General features: G+C 37.3%; 1 protein-coding gene and 1 long non-coding RNA gene across 2 annotated transcripts in view; one reads left to right on the forward strand and one right to left on the reverse strand.

The window, feature by feature from the left end:
- Positions 1–19,954, reverse strand: part of kcnn3 (potassium intermediate/small conductance calcium-activated channel, subfamily N, member 3) — a 114,707-nt gene extending 94,753 nt beyond the window's left edge. Inside the window, exons 1-2 of the mRNA XM_067448764.1 lie at positions 19,488–19,954; positions 17,799–18,876 (exon numbers count right to left, since the gene is read on the reverse strand). Coding sequence (XP_067304865.1) covers positions 17,799–18,830 — 1,032 coding nt within the window. The 5' untranslated portion in view covers positions 18,831–18,876; positions 19,488–19,954. The remainder of the gene's footprint in view (positions 1–17,798; positions 18,877–19,487) is intronic.
- Positions 4,062–4,893, forward strand: LOC137083745 (uncharacterized). The gene is made up of 3 exons (XR_010906587.1): positions 4,062–4,119; positions 4,332–4,391; positions 4,827–4,893. It is a non-coding gene; the product is annotated as an uncharacterized lncRNA (long non-coding RNA).
- Positions 19,955–20,721: the final 767 nt, after the last annotated feature.

The following is a 20,721-nucleotide window of genomic DNA, read 5'->3' on the forward strand; positions in this document are numbered from 1 at the left end:
CAGATTGTTCTTTAAGTGAGAGTGAAAATACATCCTTAAATCAAGAGGACACACTCAGCATAGATGAACATACTCCAGATCATGACACATATTTGTCACTCACTGAAGAGGTTGGAGAAACAAATTCTTTGAGAGAGGACCTCATTCCATGGGCCAACAAACATCATATCCGACAATGTGCTTTAGATGACCTTTTAAAAGTCTTGCGTTCACAGGGACATCAGACATTGCCTGCTACTGCACGCACACTTTTGAAGACTGCACGAGCAGTTGATATCCAGAATAAATCTGGAATGCAGTACATCCATCTATCATTGCCTAAAGAAATTGAAAAAACTTTGAAGAGATATCCTTCTGAGGTGACTTCTAGAATTGATTCCCTGGAGATTTCTTTCAATATTGATGGACTTCCACTCTTCAAAAGTTCATCATTGTCAATGTGGCCTGTGCTGTGTTCCATTCATCTTGAACCAGTGATAGTATTTCCTGTAACACTGACATTAGGATCTCAAAGACCCTCAGATCTTGCATTTCTAGAGGATGCTGTTACAGAAATTAATCAATTACTAGAAAGTGGTCTTACATTTGAGGGAAGGATAATTCGAGTCAAGCTGAGGTGTATTGTATGTGATGCACCAGCCAAAGCAATGGTGAAAAGAACCAAGCAATTTTCTGCATATTATGGTTGCGACAAGTGTGAACAAAAAGGATTCTGGGAAAAAAGGATGACATATCAAGAGGTTGATGGGTTTCAATTAAGAACCGATAATTCATTTAGAGCTCAAAATCAACCAGAACACCATCATGGAAGTACACCTTTGACTGATTTACCAATTGATATGATTGGCCAATTTCCCATTGACTATATGCACCAGGCATGTCTTGGTGTTATGAAGAAATTGTTGACCATTTGGACAAGAGGGGAAAAGGGACGAAGTAGACAAACTATGATGTCCATTGGTCAGGCAGACATAGTGAGCGCAAGGCTTCTTGATCTTCAGGGATGCATTCCTTCATGCTTTGCTAGAAAACCACGAAGTCTGCGACACCTGGAAAGGTGGAAGGCTACAGAGCTTAGACAATTCCTGGTTTATACTGGAAAGCTGGTTTTACCAGGAGTTCTGCGTCAAGACTTGTATGAGCACTTCCTAACTTTAAGTGTTGCAATAAGCATATTACTCTCCCCCTCCTTGGTCAGTCACCATGCATCATATGCACACAAGTTGCTACAGTATTTTGTAGCTAAGGGCAGGGAGCTGTATGGACCATCATTCATGGTGTACAACGTACATTCAATGCTTCATCTTGCTTCTGATGCAATGACTTTTGGCTGTCTGGATGAATGCAGCGCCTTCCCATTTGAGAGTTACATGCAGCAGTTGAAGAGAATGGTACGCTCAGGAAAGAGCCCTCTTGTACAGATTGTGAAAAGGATCAAAGAAATCCAGGAAGGCACAACTTCACAAAGTATTCTAAGAAGTAATGTCATTTCTTCAAAGCAGCCAGACAATTGCATTATTTTGGAAGATGGAAAATGTTGCGAGGTCATCGATAAAACAGAGAATGAATATCTGTGCCGAGTTTTTCTGCAACCATCTCCCCTCTTTATGGAACCCTGTGACTCATCAATAATTGGAGCATACGTGTGCCAAAAGAACACTGTTCTACAAATGATCCCAAAAGAAAAAGTCAATCAAAGTAAAAGAGCAATCAAGATCGATCAGAATCAAAGAGTAGTCTATTTGACTATCCTTCACAATCAAAAGTAGACATCAGCAAATTTCTGGAAACGTATTATGTGTACCGATTATGTGTAAGTAACTTTTTAAAAAATTGTATTATTATATCACACTTTTTTTTAAGAACTCATGTGACTTGTCTTTCAGAATGTTTTCTGTTGTGGAATTTACCTCAGATCACAGTGTAGCTGTAATTCCCGATGTATGGAAAGAAGAATTAGACAAGGTAAGGGGCATAGACTTACAGACAGTGTAAAAGTATTGTTAGATTTCTAATCCATTGTCTAGTACTCTATCAAAAGAAGTTTATATGCTTAATGTGTAGATGTGTTTGACATATTTTGTATCAAGGTTTTTTTTGTAGATTTTGTATTTTAAAATACAAAATATTCTTTCTTTCTTTCTTTCTTTCTTTCTTTCTTTCTTTCTTTCTTTCTTTCTTTCTTTCTTTCTTTCTTTCTTTCTTTCTTTCTTTCTTTCTTTCTTTCTTTCTTTCTTTCTTTCTTTCTTTCTTTCCCCAGAATATCTATTGTTACTGGCCACTCAATAATGTACAAAGCCTAGTGAAAAAATCAACCATACCAGATAAACAAAAGTGGAATAGGCTACAAATCTGTAGAGTGTTTAAATCATCAGGTAAGTCATTAAATCGTACACTTTATTTTAATAAATGCTTTAGAAGTATTTTTCATTATCACTTTGTTAATGAACTAATGTAAAATAATTGAGCCTTATTGTAAAGTGTGTGACCAAACAACAAAGAATCATAACATAATTCAAACAATATTTAGGGCATGCAATTTAGTCCAAAATAAAATATACGATGTTTGAAAATGAATAGCCTTAAGTCTTTAAGTAAGTATTTGGTGATGTGATGAGCACCACAGCGAATACAGAAATTGAAATGGTAGAAACAAAATGATCATTGCAGCAATTTTTGGGGGGCCGGACAGTGTATTTTATAAATTGTTGTAATTTTCATATCAACTCACAGATTGATGTATTTATTTAGTTGACTACATGACAGCTCATAAGCTCATGAGAAAAGCTCAAACCTCTTCATGTCCTGAACTCTCCGATTCCACTTTTGAGCAAAGGCCAACCAGACTGAAGAGACCACCACTACATCTTTTAGAGTCAGACAGTGATATCACAGATGTGGAAGACAGTATGTATGAGTACACATTTCTTTTTAGTTAATAAAGTAATTAAAATAGCACAGATTAAAATAAAATAACTTGTTTTAGGTAATATCAGCACCATACCACCAGCAAAAAAACCAACTCTGCCCTATCCACCAAGACCAATGAAACCAAGTGAGAACTTAACTATTTTTAAGTGGTGAATATTTTTTAATTGTATTGCCTATGAGAATGATTTCTGAAGGATCATGACACTGAAGACTGAAGTGATGCTGCTGAGAAATCAGCTTTGACAATACATTTAAAATGTGTGTATACATTTTAAATATATTGTCAAAGCTGATTTTTTAGCATCATCACTTCAGTCTTCAGTGTCATGCTCCTTCAGAAATCATTCTCATATGCAATTAAATTCAGTAAACATTTTTTTTTAGGTAATATCAACACCATTACACCAGCAAAAAGACCAACTCTGCCCTCTCCACCAAGAACAATAAAACCAAGTGAGAACTTATCTGTATTTTTTTTTTTTTTTTTGACAACCTTACATAGTTGTCACTTGTCTAAGGCAGCAGATAATAGTAATATTACCAATATGATTTTGGATATTATTTTCAGCACCTGAGCCATCACGAACATGGGAAGGTCCTGAGAGCTTGCCAAGAGCTGAATTTTTTGGTAAGCATAAACCGATACAGATATACACTATTCAACACTTATAAAAAAGGCCCGTAATTTACTAATACTGTATGTCACTGATCCAGAGATGCCAGGGAGCTACAGTGCAACTATACATACAGATAACTCACCTTTGATGATGCCACAGCATTTAGGTAATGTTTCCAATGTTTCTTTCTTTCTTCTTTTGGTAACAGTTTACAATAACTAACTAACTTTTAATTAGCTAACATTAGTTAATGTATTAGTTATGTATTGACATAAATTATAAGCATTAATACATTTGTTTCAGTATTTATTTTTATTTGCTAACGTTAGTTACTAAAAATATTGCTTTTTCTTGTTAGTTCATAGTGTTTCTTTCTTTCTTCAAATATATATATATTTTTTGTAATGGTAGGCCTATACAATTTCTATTTGACAGCTAGTAGACTGTAACCATTAAATGTATAACTGGGTTATTGTTTTTAACACAAATATAATATTCCTTTTAGATTTCTGCAGCACACCAAATTGGAACGGCCATGGAGAACATACACTTATGGCTCATCAATTTGAAGGTAAGACAAATAAAGCCTTTTCTGGAAAATGATATTTTACCATCTTGAGATCATGTCTACAGGAACTTTTGAGAAATATCAGTAAATTAGTTCTGGTAATTTTCTGTATTACAATACATAATGTATTACATTACTTTTAAAAGAATCACAGACATAGGGGATTCTTACATTTTTTTAACAGTAATAAAATTATATAATTTTTATTTTTGTAGCACCAAGAATGCAAGAGTGGAGTCATGGACATAATTCAAATGCTGATCAACACCAATATAGTATGTTACATCTTTGTAAAATGCAAAAGCATGTCACTTTGCAACCTGATTAACACTGGTGGTTTCACATCTAAGTTAAAGGGATAGTTAACCCACAAATGAAAAATCTGTAATAACATATTCACCTTAAGTTGTTAACCAAACCGGCGAGTTTGATGAACAAAAAAATTATATTCTGAAGAATGTAACCAAAACAAGAAATACTAAGAATATAGTGTGAGAATATCTTCTTGTGTGTTTATCAAAAGAAAGAAACTTATACAAGTTTAGAACAACTAAGGGTAATTAAATGATGTCCGAATGTTCAACTATCCCTTTAATTGCCTATTTTGTGTGTGTGTGTGTGTGTGTGTGTGTGTGTGTGTGTGTGTGTGTGTGTGTGTGTGTGTGTGTGTGTGTGTATGTGTGTGTGTGTGTGTGTGTGTGTGTGTCTAGAATCAGCAACCAGGGCAGTCGGTGGCAATGGACATTGCCCAGATAATAGAAGACAAAATCAGTCATGTAAGTAATGTTTAAATGGATAATTCCCCTAAAAATACAAAATTGTATTTCTTCTGTAGTACACGGAGATGTTTAGGGGAAAAAAGTCTTTAGAAAAACAGTTGAAAAGTTAAATATAAGTATTTAAGTATCGTTTTTCTTCAGAAGATACTAATTCTAATTCACATTCATATAATAATAATTCATCAGCTGGGGTCATGTAAATTAGCATTCATTTAGACTAGAGTAACATTGTATATTTGTATAAAAAAAATAGCTTTCCTTTTAGATGACTTTAATGCAGAAGGGCAAAACTGTACTTCGAATAACAATAGTAAGTAATATTGTTTTATATTTTAAATCTTTTTCAGCAGTTCTTACAAACTAAATCAACCTTTTCTGCATGTTCTTACAAACTAAAATTATATAACAGACTTCCAGCTAAATGTCCTAATGAAGCTGGACAAAATAATAGCAAAGCAGGAAGAGCATTCTCTGCTGTTTCGTCGACTACTGCAGACAAGAGAGGAAGATACAGGGCCAGAAAACCCTATTCCAGCTCTTGGTCAGTTATCTGACTTTCTTTCCTTTGAAGAGAAGCTGAGGGTGGATGAGGAACTCCAAAGAAAGATGGTTAAGAATCTGACATTATATTTTACAAAATACAGCTGAACTATAATGTGTATATGCATATGATTAGCTTTTAATTTAAATTCAGGTTAAATATCTTTCTGCACTTGGAGGACCGAACTATGGGGAAACAGTGCGGCGAATGATGCGACAAATTGCTCCCTCTGAAGTGTGGGCACATTACAGTGTCAAAGGAAGAAAGGGGAAGAGGAAACTCGAAGAACTATATGTTTATCGAGTTCTACTAAGTAAAAAAACGAATTAAAAGTCTTTGCATATATTACTGTCCTTTTAATAATCTATCTAATAGATTATCTATCTAATAACCAATATCAAAACTTTACTTGTATTGTAAACATTTTAGAGGCAATAATGAAATCTCAGCCTGGGTCCACCAGTATGGATGCTGAAAGCCATGTTGCAGAGACCCTTAAGCATGCACCAGGCCTGGTTAGGAGAAGGGCTAATGTAAGGATTTGGCAAAGTATTATATGTGATTGTTCCAAAACATGTGGCTTCTTGGCCAATTAGATTTGAGTAACTAAATAACATTTTTACAAGGACCAGCTATAAATAAATGAATGAATACTTTATACATAAACAAAACATGTTAATATTGCTTTATTGTTCTGTACAGCAGGTATTAATATGACATTAAGTTCACTATTTTGTTTTACAGCGACCAGTTACCCCACATTTACAAGAGGGTTCATTGGATCTCTTCTCATTATAAATTAAAGTAAGTATTCAGGGATGGGCAGTGCACATGCTGTCACTCTCCACTTTTCTCTCCATGATTTTCGGTGTATTCTGTAGATAATGTTCTTTTAAAGACCTAAAATTAAAATAAGGCAGCGTTGCTATTTTGCTAATAGATGCTATTTACTAAGTGAAAATGGTGATAATGTATTTACACCATAACAGCTCTTTGCAAAATGTCTATAGATGCTGTTTATAGGACAGATACATACTATTTGCACCTTAGTATTGTTTAACAGGATGCACTAACAGAAAAGGGTGTAAATTATTTATATTTATTAAAATATAATGCTTAATGCAGCTATTATGCTGCCTTAATGGGATAATAAAACCTCTCAATTCCCCTACCCCTAACCCACTTAGTAAATATTTTTATTATTATTAAATATCTCATTAAGCACTTTATTTCCACTTTTAGTAAATTTTCTTACTTTTTATTTAAAATAAATGCCTTTCCGAGGTGATATGTGAATGTGATAAGAAAAGGGAGAGCTCTGCAAAAGGCGGAATCCGACCAGGGTATATAGATTGCGTCAAAAATATCCTGAACCGTTCACACTTTACTGACCGCGCCACTGAAGACATATACACATCTACGTATATTTTGTTCTAATCTTGTTTGGCAACCAGGCATTATTATGCAAAGTGTACACGGTGTAAATAAACACTCCGTTAAAAATAAAGTGCATCATTTACTTGAGATTTGATAGATGCTTAAAAATAACTGTCTCAAGCAGTGGCTACTGAGAAGGGATTGGAGTACTGATGCGATATGTCAGGAACAGGGTTCGATCTAACCTCAAATGTTTTAGCTGCCGCTCGTTCGCTGCGCACCGTTTATTCTTTTCATTGATTTGTCTGCTATGTAGTTGTATTGTTTCTTTGCTAGATTTTCTCATGTCGGCTCACGCTTACTCACTCTCTGTCTATTCCTGTCATGTGAAGCTCCGATTTGCTTTGTTCTCTGTCCAGTTTGTCTAGTGACTGCAGTACCACCCGCTCTGGTCCCGGATTGTCTACCTGGTTTCGGACTCGTGCTCTTTGGATGGATTTGTTAATGTTAATGTATTTTTTTATGTGTAATGTATTATATTTAAACTAAATATTTGGCGTATTATATTTTATTTATTTGTACAAAATGTATGAGTAGGCCTATATAGGCCTGTATGTTTGATTACCACATGCTGTTTTAATAAAGTTTAATTAGTTAACCTTGTATATATTTTTTACTCTTCAAAAATGTGTTGCAAGTGTTAATAATTAATTTACTGTTAGGACCATAGGACAAAGTAAACAATAGGCCCATATAAAAGTATAATGTCTGACATTAAAATGAACAACAAAACATGCTAAATGGGGAATATCTATAGCTAGCATAAAAAAAATAAGTTGTCAGAATGTCGTCTCGAAGTTGCTGAATGTCGCGCAACAACGTTGCTACAGCCCTGTCGCGTCTTACAATTCTACGTTGTTACAATGTTGCGAGCACGTCGCCATCCGACGTTGCCATAGTAGGAATACAACGTGCCACAGACGTTGCCACAACGTAACTGTGTTAGCTGGGCTCTTCCAGAATCGCGGTCAAAGCTGATTCGAAAGGCCGCCGTTCGCCAGTTTCTGTGTTTACTAGAAGCACGCAAACACAACTCGGCCGTCGTCATTATGGCCCCGCCCGCTGACTCTATACATGATGTGATTGGCCCGTCCAGATTGTGAGGAATACAGCTCAGAAGGGTATTAAGAGTTCCTAGACGACACTTGCGGGCAGATTAAATTTGCTCCTGCTAGGGTGCGTCTAGATTTCTAGGCTAATGTTTTATACTATATAATGTAGAATTAAAACACTTTATACCCAAAAGTCAAAAAATGTACTCAAATCAATGAACAGCACTAATAAAGTTCTGAAGATGAAGAACATTCTTTCGGGTTTGAAAAGACATGAGGTGTACCGGTAGTAATTAATTAATTTTTGAATTAACCCTTTAAACTCATATTTTACCCTAATAATATATTTTCTAATGAAAAATAAGTCAGAAAAATGCGCAGAAGCATTTTTATTAGTGAGGTTAGCCTTTTTTACCCCAATGTACAGCATATATTAGCTGTACCGTGGGGTCAAAACAATTCAATTATTTTCCATGTTATATCAGGAACCAGTTAATGTAGACAGCAAATAAAATGTCGATATTAAAGAGCAAATATATGATAAAACACAATGCTAGTAACACGCAATGGCTCCGATTTCACACTGCACTCTTTCATTCTGTTCTTATCAGCTCTCGCTCTCTGCTGTTGCTTTTACCTGTCTATTTAAGGAAGGCAGGAAGGATGTGTACAATGTGTGAATGGACCAGAAATCTCCTGAGGAATCACAGCTGAGCGTGTAAGGAACACACACATCTTCACACATACAAACAACTATACACATCCACTTTTGCATGTACCATCAATACCTTTGCACAGTTGTGTAAATTATATTTAACTAATTAATTATAATTAACTAATTAAAAATAATTGTAATTAATTGGATACCTATATTTTCAGAGAAAAGCCCATAAACAAAGATAAGTGAAAGGACCATTACATATTTCCATGAATATAAGGAATGTCCGATGGAAGTTAAAATGACGGTGAAATCAAAATGGACAACTCTTTTTTTTAATGGAATATTGCAGAATTTGTTATATATTATTTATCCTGGCAGTGCACATCATTTTTATTTTTTAATTAATGTGCCCTCATAATCTTTAAAGGTGCACTATGTAGTATTTTTGCAGTAAAATATCCAAAAACCCATAGGCCAGTGTTATATATTTTGGTCAGTTGAGTACCTACAATATCCCAAATGTTTCCAACTATTTGTAAATTGTGAGAAAATTGCTATTTTAACTAAGGACCGGGACATTTTAGCATAGCGTTTGAGGAAGTCGCCTATCAATTGCGTCATATCTGGGCTACCCTCGGTGTCGTGTTTTATTTGGCAGAAGCGCTTTACTCTTAGCGGTGTGAACAAGTGAACACACGGAGTAATGTCATAACATCATTTTCAACACACTTAAATGTATCTAATATGATTAACAGAGCTGCATTACCTCATAATCATAACCGGAAGAGCGGAGATACTGCAGGTGCCCGGCGAATGTGTCCCATCCCATCCCGTCAAAATAAAAGTCCTGGGACTCGCAAGGCGGTATTTGTATAACAATCGCTCCAGCGGCTGTGCTCAGCTCCACAACACTCGGTCCTGCTTTGCTTCACACTACAGTAACATTAATAACCGCATGCATGAACATGATTGACTGTGAGGTGAAGACCACATGTCCCAAGATGCTGCGCTCAAACTTTGTGTCATCAAACTACACATTTGTTTTGAATAGGCGCCCTCCAGTGGACGTAAAGTTGCATAGTGCACCTTTAAAGGGTACATAACACACACAGTTTCTGCCAATCCGTATTGCTGGATCCTTCATATCTCCGAAGAGTCTTTATAAATGTTATCATATTTATAAAAAAAAAAGTACCGATTATTTTCGAAAACAGCCAAGCTTGTGGAGGCAGTGGGTGGGGCTAAAGAGTCACGAGCACACACACACACACACACACACACACACACACACACACACACACACACACACACACACACACACACACACACACACACACAGTACATCATTGCATTATCTCTGTATAACTTTCGATTCACTATACATTTGTGTTGTTTACATTATATGAACTCTGTTGCTGCTCCGACAAACTGCATCCGCTGTTTCCCTTAATCCTGGGTTATTTGGGAAGCTAAAAAAGGTTATCTTTCCCTTACGACCAAAAACACACTTTAGTGACATTGTTAATTTCGTGGTCCAAAAGCAAAATGACAGCGCTGCCGACGGCTTCAGTAACCCGAACAAAGCTCGTTGATGGGTGTGATCTTGCGCACCCACACATCCGGGAGAAGTGCCCATCAGTGATGCGCGGTTTGATCCAAAATGACCGGGTGCTTGCGGTCACCTGCGATTACCCGCGGCTACGAGTCATCCAAAAGTATTTTTAATAATATTTGTGCCGCGGCCGGTCGGGTTGTTTGAAATCAAGCCTGCAGTACCCCTCTCAGAAACTGAAGCCTCCGCGCCTCGATCACCCCCAGGTGACTGGTCCTAGTATAGTTGCTAACCCTCTGTGTTTTCTAATGGACGCGAGGCAAACTAAAAACTAAATTACACTTTAAAAATATTTTTTACTAACTATTGTTAGTTTATGTCATTGTAGGCAGTTATCATGACAATGATTTAATTTCAAGTGTTCGTTTTTAAAATACATTTATTTTTAGTTAGTTATTTGATGCTTTAAAAACGGGGGTTGTGACGTCATGATTGACAGCTGAGATTGACGCCTTCTCTGAGTGAAGTTGTCGCTGGACTTTTAACAGACTTTTTTCGGGATTTTTGGGGGCAGATTGGAGCTTTAGCTTTAATTTCTACATTATCATAACTGTTTTCACACCAACATAATTAATTCTTCTGCATCTGCGAGAGTGTGGACGGGCTTTTGAAATCGCGGCTGTACTTCCTGCTCTCTACTGCGCAACTCCGGTCCCGAAATCACTACTGTGCAGATTCCGGTCCCAAGATGTCAGCACCGTGCAGGCCGTCTGAAAGCTTCAACTCTGCCCAGCGGAAGCGGATGAGGCCGCGTCGTCCATATTTTTTTACGGTCCATGTTTGAAATAAAGATGCCAATTAAACTTTTGTAATGTATATAGTACTAGACACAATTTACTATGAAATACATTGGCAAGGAGGATCCTCTGCATTCCAGCCTAAGTGTAGCCAGTGACGCACATTGAGCTCCACAGGTTGTGTCATAGAGGCGAGAAGAAACCGTCTCAACCCAGGAATGGTTGATTCAATATCATTTCTACAGTGCGAGGAAAGCTAAAAATAAGTAGGCTAATCTACTGTTTTAGGCCACCAACCTATTCCTTTTAACCCCTATCCTGACGTGGGACAAAAAGCCCGATTGGCGATTTCCCAACACGCTGAACTGAGCAATGCCATTGTACCATTTAATACTATACTTTTAAACGCTTATAGCTCAGTAATGTTAGTTTTATGTATTTTCTGAGAGGGATTTGTTGGGGAAGTCAGAGGAGAGACGCACACTTCGATTGGACTGGATATACACGCATGCTTAATTGTTAAGAAAATGAAACAAAATGAATAAATTAACTGTACGATGAGCATTTACTCCTTTTAAAAAATGCGGGGCAGGCAGCGAGTCGGGTACAATAATTTCTTCTTCTTTTTTTGCGGTCCGGGTTGCTGCGGGTTAGTTGAAAACGTTGGCCGGGTGCGGGTTGTTTATACATTGACCCATGCATCACTGGTGCCAATACAGGGAATTCTGCCCGTTATGAAGTCATGCAGATCCATGTTCCAAAAAAAACAAAAACGCACTGAAACTTATTGTATTTGTATTGTATATTGTACTTAGTGTATCTGGCACAGAAAAACTCTGTTATAAGTCCATACGTTTTAATTTTGGTCACGTTTAGCATGATAAGTCAGAATGCATGAAATAGCATTAGACCCCCTTTAATCATTCTCCCTCTTGCAACGACAGCTCTTCTGTTCTCTGATGATGTGTTTTTGGCGTGAGGAGGGTGCAACCTGTCACTCACATGAGATCACAGCATTAGCAAACCACAACCACCAAATCAATTCCCGATGGACAAAATAAAGTCCTGACCTACATTATTTCTTTTTCAGAAATCCGTTTCACTCAGATATATGTGACAATAGGGAAGAAAAGACCAGTCGTAAATTCCATTTTATGCTGACTTCCTTATTTAGGGAATCAATGTACGGTTTAGGAGTTTTTATTTAGATGAATAAAGCACTAAATCAATGCATTAAATTGATAGCAATAATATGCACATATATTCACAATTTCCCATCCAGAACAGCACACACACTTCATCAACCTTCATTTACATATGCTCGAACATAGACAGCACTCTTCAGTTTCTTTGCTTTAATATGCACAGACATCTGCCATTTAAAAAGAGACGAGAGATTTAAAAGGTTAGGAAAATGTTTTGGACACAAAAATGCCTCATCAGGAATTTCCTGCTGGTTTCATCCTTTCAAAAGCAGCTGACACACACACACACACACACACACACACACACACACACACACACACACACACACACACACACACACACACACAACACAAGCGGAGCAGAAAAGCCATCAATAGGCGCTTGATGGTGTGCAAAGGTGATTATCAATAATCAATAATGTCACTCACAGATATGAGATATCCAAGCAGTCAGTTTCCTAATTTATTCCCTCAGCCATCACTCAATTGTCCATTTAAATAATCTTGTTCCAAATGGGAGTTACCATTCACCATACGGGGGTTTGAGGAGAGGTAATTCCCCATTAGATGAGTCGAATCAAATTGAAGCAGTTTGGAGGATGTGGAAGAGCATCAGTATCTCACATGTCTCTGGACCTTCAACACTAATGCACAGAGAAAAGCCCTTTAATTGCTCTGAGGGGCGATGCAGCACTAACGGGTTTCTATTGTGCTGTTTTATAATGGCTATAATGGTATACAATCAGCATGGCCATTATTCATGTGCAAACTTGACTCACTCATCCGTTTTCCATCTCAAATAAAGAGATTTTATTACAGCCTTTCATTTCATCTCTCCTAACACTCACTCGCTTTTCTCTCCCTCTCCAATAACACTCCCCCGTTCACCGCCCACTACAATAACACAGAGAGAAATAGAGAGAGAAAGAGCACTAAGGATAGTGAGTACAAGAAAGAAAGTGAAATATATCAAGACCCAGAATAATTACCTGGAGAGAAGAAAGGAATCGCCAGAGAGGGGAAAGAAGAAAAAAAGAGTGCGAGAGTGTGAAAGAACGGAAAAAGAGAAGAAAATAATGTTTGCGAGAGAAAAAGAGAAACAAAGCGTAAGTGGAAAAGAGGGAGAGACAAAAGAGAAAGCCACAGGGAAGACTGGCAGTGAGAGAACTAAATTCCTATATATCTGTCATATCACAAGCACCTGTGCAGAACAGCGGCCACACGTACAAGGGATTTCCAGAATACACGCTGAGACGGATCCATTCAGGACCGTGCCAGATGCAAGAGAACACCTCATAACGCTCGCACAAACCCACTCGTGCACAGACACGCACTTCAGACGACGCTGCTGTTCCAAAACCTACTGGGCGTTTTAAGCAACACAAAGGCTTTTACGAAGAAAACACGCCACAATATCATTCTGCCGTCTAAGATGCCTTATTTTAGACAAATTGCAAAGCAGCATTGCGTGTAGCCTTAAAAGTAAATCCCAGAATGCACTGCTCACCAAAAGATGGTTGGATAAATCCAATATGGCGGACAGCTATCGATTATGATAACGAAAATGATCAATAAAAACATTTCAGTCATTAAAATGTACAGTTTAACCCCATATTTATGAGTAATGTGTTGTAAGCTTATTAGAGTATCCAGCTGTTAGCTTAGCAACATGCTATCGTCAAAATCTATCAGAGTCAATAGAGTTGACTAATGCTACATGCTACATATAACGTCCAAAATATTAAGCTATATGTGCTATGGGTTTTTAAAATCTTATTAGAGAACCCAGCTTTTAGCTTAGCAACATGCTAACATCAAACTCTAGTTGAGTATACGCCTATATATAGCACCCTAAATCATGTATGAAGTTAACTAACATCTATGTGTGTTTTTAAGCTTATAAGAGCATCCAGCTGTTAGCATACTAACTTCAAACTTAATCAGTTGAGAGTTAAGTGTGCCCACTGCACATATAACGTGTCAAATAAAGTCACATATAAGGTTCCATAATGGTTATATTCGCTTCCTGTCCTCAACAAAAATCAGGCAATTGACACCAAAGCTAGATAAATTGACAATGCTTGGCTTTGCCTGTCCATTCCAAACACACATTCAGCCTTTAATCTGAGGCGGCGACTTTTACAGTGGAAAATATTTCACCTTGACAATGTGTCAGTTACATTCAATCCATTTAACGTAATGGCACAATCAGTCTCTTACCTAACTCACACTGATTCTGAGACTTTGGCTTCATATAATTTTTTTACTAGTGTGTAGTTCTTGAGCAACACTATGTAGGCTGTAATGACATTGCATCTACTTTGATTAATAAGCAACATTTGATTTTTATCTCAAAAGCAGACTGGATGTGTTTTCTCGCTTCCCATGGGTTCAAAACTTATGCTGAGCAAAATGGAGGTTTGTCGTGCATAAATAAAGAGACGGTATATTCCTCCAAAATGTATAAATCTGTTTTAGGGAAGCTAAACACATACACACTCAACCCACACCACTTTCTGTATTAAACAGTTTCAATTTGGGGTTTATCAAGCTCTGTCATCAACATGCTTTCAATTTCCACAAACAATTTTGACTCATCACTCAGTTCTTGTCTTTACAGTAAAACACTTAATGGAAGTGTGGGGGTTTAAAAGCAGAAATTTGTAGCTCAAATGTTGGTTAAACCGATGAATTATTCTGTACAAATGTAATGTCCTAATCACAATTTTACCGTTGTAATACTATTAGAAGGGTGTACATGGCCACGACTGAACCAAAATGAAGGAACACATTAGTCAATGTGGCCATGATTCAACTAAAATGAGGTAAACTAATTAGTAAAGTGTCATGGTAACAAATTCTTAATTCATGGCCATGATCAGTGCTGGGCACTGATTACATGTCATTTGAATTATATAAACAGATTCCAAAAATTAAGTACTTGTAATAAAGATGGTATTACATTTTAAAATGATAGTAATCAGACTACAGTTTCTTTTTTATTGATTACATGATGTTATTCTCATAATGGCTGTGAATTATTTACAATGATTTCATTGATTCTCCCTAAGACTTCTTGTTTATAATTTAAATATTACTTTCTAAAAAAAACAGCTTTGGAAGTCTTTTGTCTTTTGTCTTTCAAACACATTAAATGTAGAATTTCACATCATATGTGTGCGATGTTTATGCAATGTTCCTATAAGTTTTTTGTAAGTTGAACCTCCTTGCCCTAATATATTTACTAGTACCCCCTGAGAATAAAATTAAGTCTAATTAATTAATAAATAATAAAATAATATAAAATAATAATACAAATAATACAATTAAGTTTATGGTTCTCTGATATTGATTAATGGTAATACGGCAGATAAACAGATACAATATATCATTTAATTAAATTTATTATATTTTTTATATTCTTTTTTTGTATTTTATTTTCATTGTTTTTTATTTATATAAAATCACTTTTTTTATTTAAAAAAAAGATACGTAATATACCCTAATGATAAGTAATATTTAATGCACTTCATGTTGTTGATAAAGAATGGTACATATTTTCTTTCTTTTTGCATGTTTATATCAATATTGTAAAAGATTATCCCATTCAAATCAATGTGATAAACGATTTAGGTCAAAAAAGTAATCTAAATGTAATTAAAAAGTAGTCTGATTACATTACCTTAAATGTGTAACGTAATGGATTACATTACTAACAATTTTTGTCATTTCAACTGTAATTTGTACGTAATCTACCCAGCAGTGACCACGCATCCATTTTTTTCTAGATAAACATTTTTGCATGTGTTTGTGAGGGATAATTCAAAATGTTCTTCTGTGAACTTGTTTCAATTTTTGTGTGATTAAGCATTTCTTGATCACACAAATATTACTGATCTCTACTCCATTTAAGAAATCTCAGCTGTCCAAAATTCTTACTGAGCCCAGACATCTGATCATGTCAGTCCTTCTCCGACAGCATATAACATTACGAACCTTCTACTGCACTTGTGTGTTCTCTAAGATAGACAACTATTTCAAGCATTCATGCTCACGCCAAATAAACAGGTGCATCATTACTGTCCTCTGTCCAAAAAGGTGACAAATGCCATACCAATTCTCAGTGGATGTTTGTTTTGAGAGTTGATTTTCAGCTTAGCTTGTGTAACATGATATGGTCTTGCGCCCTCTGAATAACAGAAGTTCTTCTGATGGATTTCTGTGATCGCACACTCCGCGCCCATTCAAACGGAGATGGCTTTGAATTCAACTTCCACATTTTTTTTATTTACATCTCTGATGATTAAGGTGCAGGATTATTGTTGGCGTTTGTGGCAAAAAATCTCATATTCAGATTGCACGTCTAAATTTGGTCACTCCAAATGAGTCACTTTTCGCAGATCATTTGCTTTAAACTAAATTCTGTCATCATCTTTCCACCCTCACGTTGCTCGAAGCCTTTGACTTTTTCCAGTGGAACATAAGCTGTTACTATAAAAAAGGTCAAAGCTGATATTTCTCATAAAATTAAAATGCAACTGATCATTAGCTTTAAAAGTCAATTGAAAAACATGCTTGTTTTTTGTTTTGTTTTGTTTTTTAATGTTGCAGTCGCATTTCTGTAAGGTTTTGTGAGAAAGGGTCCATTGTCAATAGTGTAGCAATGTATGTACACTGTAAAAAAATATTATTTAAAAAATAAGTTACCTGGTTGCCTTAAAATTGAGTTTGTTGAAATTTAAAATTTTAGTTAATACAATGACATTTTTTTGAGAATCCACAAACTTTATTTAAATATTATTAAAAGATTTTGTAAGCATATTGGGTAATTGTGTGTGTTTTATTTGTGATGACGCAGTGAGACATGCCAAATTGTGCTATTTTCATGATTTATTACATTTTTATGTGGTTTAGATACAATAATATTTTGAGTTTCTATTCATTAAGGCAACCAGGTTACTTACTTTTTTAAGTTAAACCAACTTTTTTTTTTTTACAGTGTAGCAATGTTTGCCAATTTCTAATTGCATGGATTCCAACTGAAATGACAAGATTTCACCCAAAGTTCTTTGAAAATGTGACCGCTCTTTTACACTTACAAACCGAGCATAAAACGGAGAATCTCAGAAGCAAAAAAACTTGACATGCAAAAACCACTGACGTTCTCACGTGTCAAGCAATTACTATTGGGCTGCCACGTGTGTTTGTGCTCAATGTATGTGTATTGATCAATATACGAATAAAATCTCAATAAAATCTTTTTATTATATAAAATGATCATGTCTCATCAGAAGACATGGATTAAACTGCTAAACTACTTTTCCGATTAGTTTTGGTTGCATGGACAAAAGTGAGGTAGAACAAATGATGACAGAATTTCATTTTTGTGTTAACTTTCCCCTTTAAGAGATTTTTATTTAGTCAAAAATCTATTCTTGTTGGTTGCATGTCATTATCTGACTTGTATACTGCTTGATTTAATAGTCCGCAGCACGACGAAATGTATGGCTGTATCCAAGTATTACCCCCGTTATTATAGGAACATTATATGGGAAGCATATACACTCTCAATCTTATTCACACACACAGAGCAGGACCGGCAGGATGTGTCCTCGTGCCCGACCATTCACCCAAATCCCCGGTACACAAAGTCCTCACCTTATTGTAGACACCCCAGGACAGCTCGGTCTCAATCACCATGACAACAATGCCAAACATGCCGAAAATGAGCGCATAGTCACTAAGTCTCTTCCTCTTTTCGAACAGTGCCCTCCTGTGGCCTAGTTTGTAGCCAATGTTCTGATTCTTACGTTTAGGGGCTTTGGAAGCGGTCCTCCCTGGCCCTCCCACAGCACCGCCCCTCCTTCCATTAGTCCCGCCCCCTGCCGCACTACCCAGCATGCCCCTGCTTTCAGAGAGGGCGTGGTTCTGGTGGTAGATGGACATTTGATTGGCCGAGGCCTCTAGTTCGTAAGCGTGTCCGTAAGGCGGATCCTCTTTCGAGGAGATGACGATCTCTGGGGGGTTCTGGGTTTGGGATTGGGATTGGGATTGGGATTGACTGTGCTGAGAGGAAGCCGCGGTCACCTGGCCCGCACTCGCCCCGCCCTCTTTGGTGTCGCTTCCACTGTCGGACTCGATGAGGTTCCGACGGGAGGCGCTGAGACGGCTGAGCGGCTTCATCACGCCGCCGCTGTACTTGCACGAACTCATGGCGATCTCTGTAAAGGGGTTACTGTCCCGCCTGTGCACCAGGGGACTGGCCTGCCTGTGCTTACATCCCCTCTCTCGTTCCCGTTCTCGCTCGGTGGAAGGCGAATGTGAGGAGTAGAACAGCGCGTTGTAGACAGGTGACGTCTCCCCACTCAGGCTGTGTTGGCTACCCAAGCAGGAGGACAGCGGCGTGCTAGTGGGGTGGAGCGCGTTGGGGATTGGCGTGGACAGCTGGGGCGTCGTGGACAAGGGCAACTTGGGCAATGACGCCGGGGGAAGGTTCGGCGTGGTGGGCGATGGGGTGCCATTGAGACGCTCCAGGCTGCTGTTGCCTCCCGTATGATTTGAATGGTTGGTCCCAGGGTAGTTGCCAGAAAGGGAAGCATGGGAGATACCACCGAGAGGGAGGGGCAGACGTTGCTCTTCGTCTTCGCTCCCGCTGAGAAGGGCCAGACTCAGAGAGGGAGGGGGATCCATGGCAACCAGGGCTCCAGCAGGTTTGTTTGTGCTCTGCTCCTCAACTCTGGAGTTTAGTTGAAGGGAGAGAAAGGAAGAGAGGGAAGAACGGATCAGTACGTTATTTATAACCGAATAAAATTAGCAGGTGCAAAAGGAGACTGGATTAAATGGGGGACTCCCCTCCTATTAATAAACAAAGGATTGAATGAAGGTGTTGGGTGACAGTGAGTTGTTGCAATGTGCTTGAGGAGTTAACATGGAAGCCGTTTGTGAGGGGGAAAAAATAATAATTGATGAACCTATGAACCCATGCATATCTACTAATCGCTCTGAGCTTTCTCTCTCCATCGCCCTTCTCTCTTCCTCCCTCTCACTCTCTGTGACACCCTCCTTTGCTCCTTCCAGCAATATCTGTCACATAAATGCATGCAAGAGTCTCTGTATTTTTAAGAAACTTATGCAATAGTCAAATTGTGGCCTCTGGACTGACCTGTGACAAATGCATCATATTATCACTGTTTTGCACTATTTGTGCATTAGTATCGCATCTAAAATAAATACACACTAGAGAGCATTTTTTTAATAAATAATTTAGTACATGTATAATCATGTATGAATAGTTACAACTAAGATACAAATCATTTTGATTCCATCATCCTTCTCTCTGTCACTTACCTCTTGCCTGTCAGTCTATCTCCACCTTCATATGGTGATTTCAAAAGCAGTGCAACAATATTCCTCCACACTTTTTCTTTTTCATGTTGTCACAATCATGCCATCATTTCTTCTTCGTCTCGTTGTCAAGCTGTGATTCCAGATTGAAGGAAATGACAGAAGTATAAAACGTTATTTATTTGAACGAGACTCCAACGGACGAAAGCTGTTGCGTTGAACACCTGAATAATGATCGAAATAAAAGCGGAAAATAAATAGCGGGGAAAGGATTTAGAGCGCTGTTTAATATTTCAAGAAATGTATCCACCCGTTGCGTTAATTAGCCTCCTGTGAAGAAAAGCGCTTTAAAGTAGCGTCTGGATATGAGTAAAGGTGAGTAAAGTAGCGATATTCTGATATTGTGTAGAAATGGATGCATGTCCTCCAGCTCTCACTCTGACAGCACGTCTCTCTCTCTCTCTCTCTCTCTCTCTCTCTCTCTCTCTCTCTCTCTCTCTCTCAACTTCTCTTTTGGGCTCCGTCTCTCCGCCCAGTCCCTCCTCTCTGCTCCTCTCATTGGACACACATCGCCGATCCAAGCAAATAAGCTCTGGAAAAACTACAGAAAAACATTTAATTTAGAAAAACCACCTGCCTCCTCCACTCCTCTTTTCAATAAAAACTAACAACAAAAATAAGCCTAAGAAATATTATTATTATTATTATTATTATTATTATTATTATTATTATTATTATTGTTGTTGTACCATTACTAATAAATACCATTACTAATAAATATTATTTAACAAATTGTATAATTATTATGTAATATTATTAGCCTATTCAATTAAATATTGATAAAGAATAGCCTAAATTATTCGATTAAAGTGTCCTTTTAAACAAACAAATAAATAAATGCAATTATGACACATCTATCTTATATAGTACCCAGTCACAACCAAGTTACAGTAACATAAAAAACAGTACAATATTCTTTGTAAAATAATAGGGCACAGATGAGTTTCCAAATAGTCCAGAAATGGGGTCTTTTGGGGTAATTTGTCGCTTTCTACAATATAAATATATAAATAAATATTTTTTTGGAGAGAGAGAGAGAGAGAGAGAGAGAGAGAGAGAGAGAGAGAGAGAGAGAGAGAGAGAGAGAGAGAGAGAGAGAGAGAGAGAGAGAGAGATTCACCCTGTTTTTTTTTTCTTCAGTGATTAAATCCAAGTTGTGCCATGAACTTTTCACTTC

This window comes from Pseudorasbora parva, chromosome 7 (genome assembly GCF_024679245.1).
Source record: "Pseudorasbora parva isolate DD20220531a chromosome 7, ASM2467924v1, whole genome shotgun sequence".
Taxonomy (NCBI): Eukaryota; Metazoa; Chordata; class Actinopteri; order Cypriniformes; family Gobionidae; genus Pseudorasbora; species Pseudorasbora parva.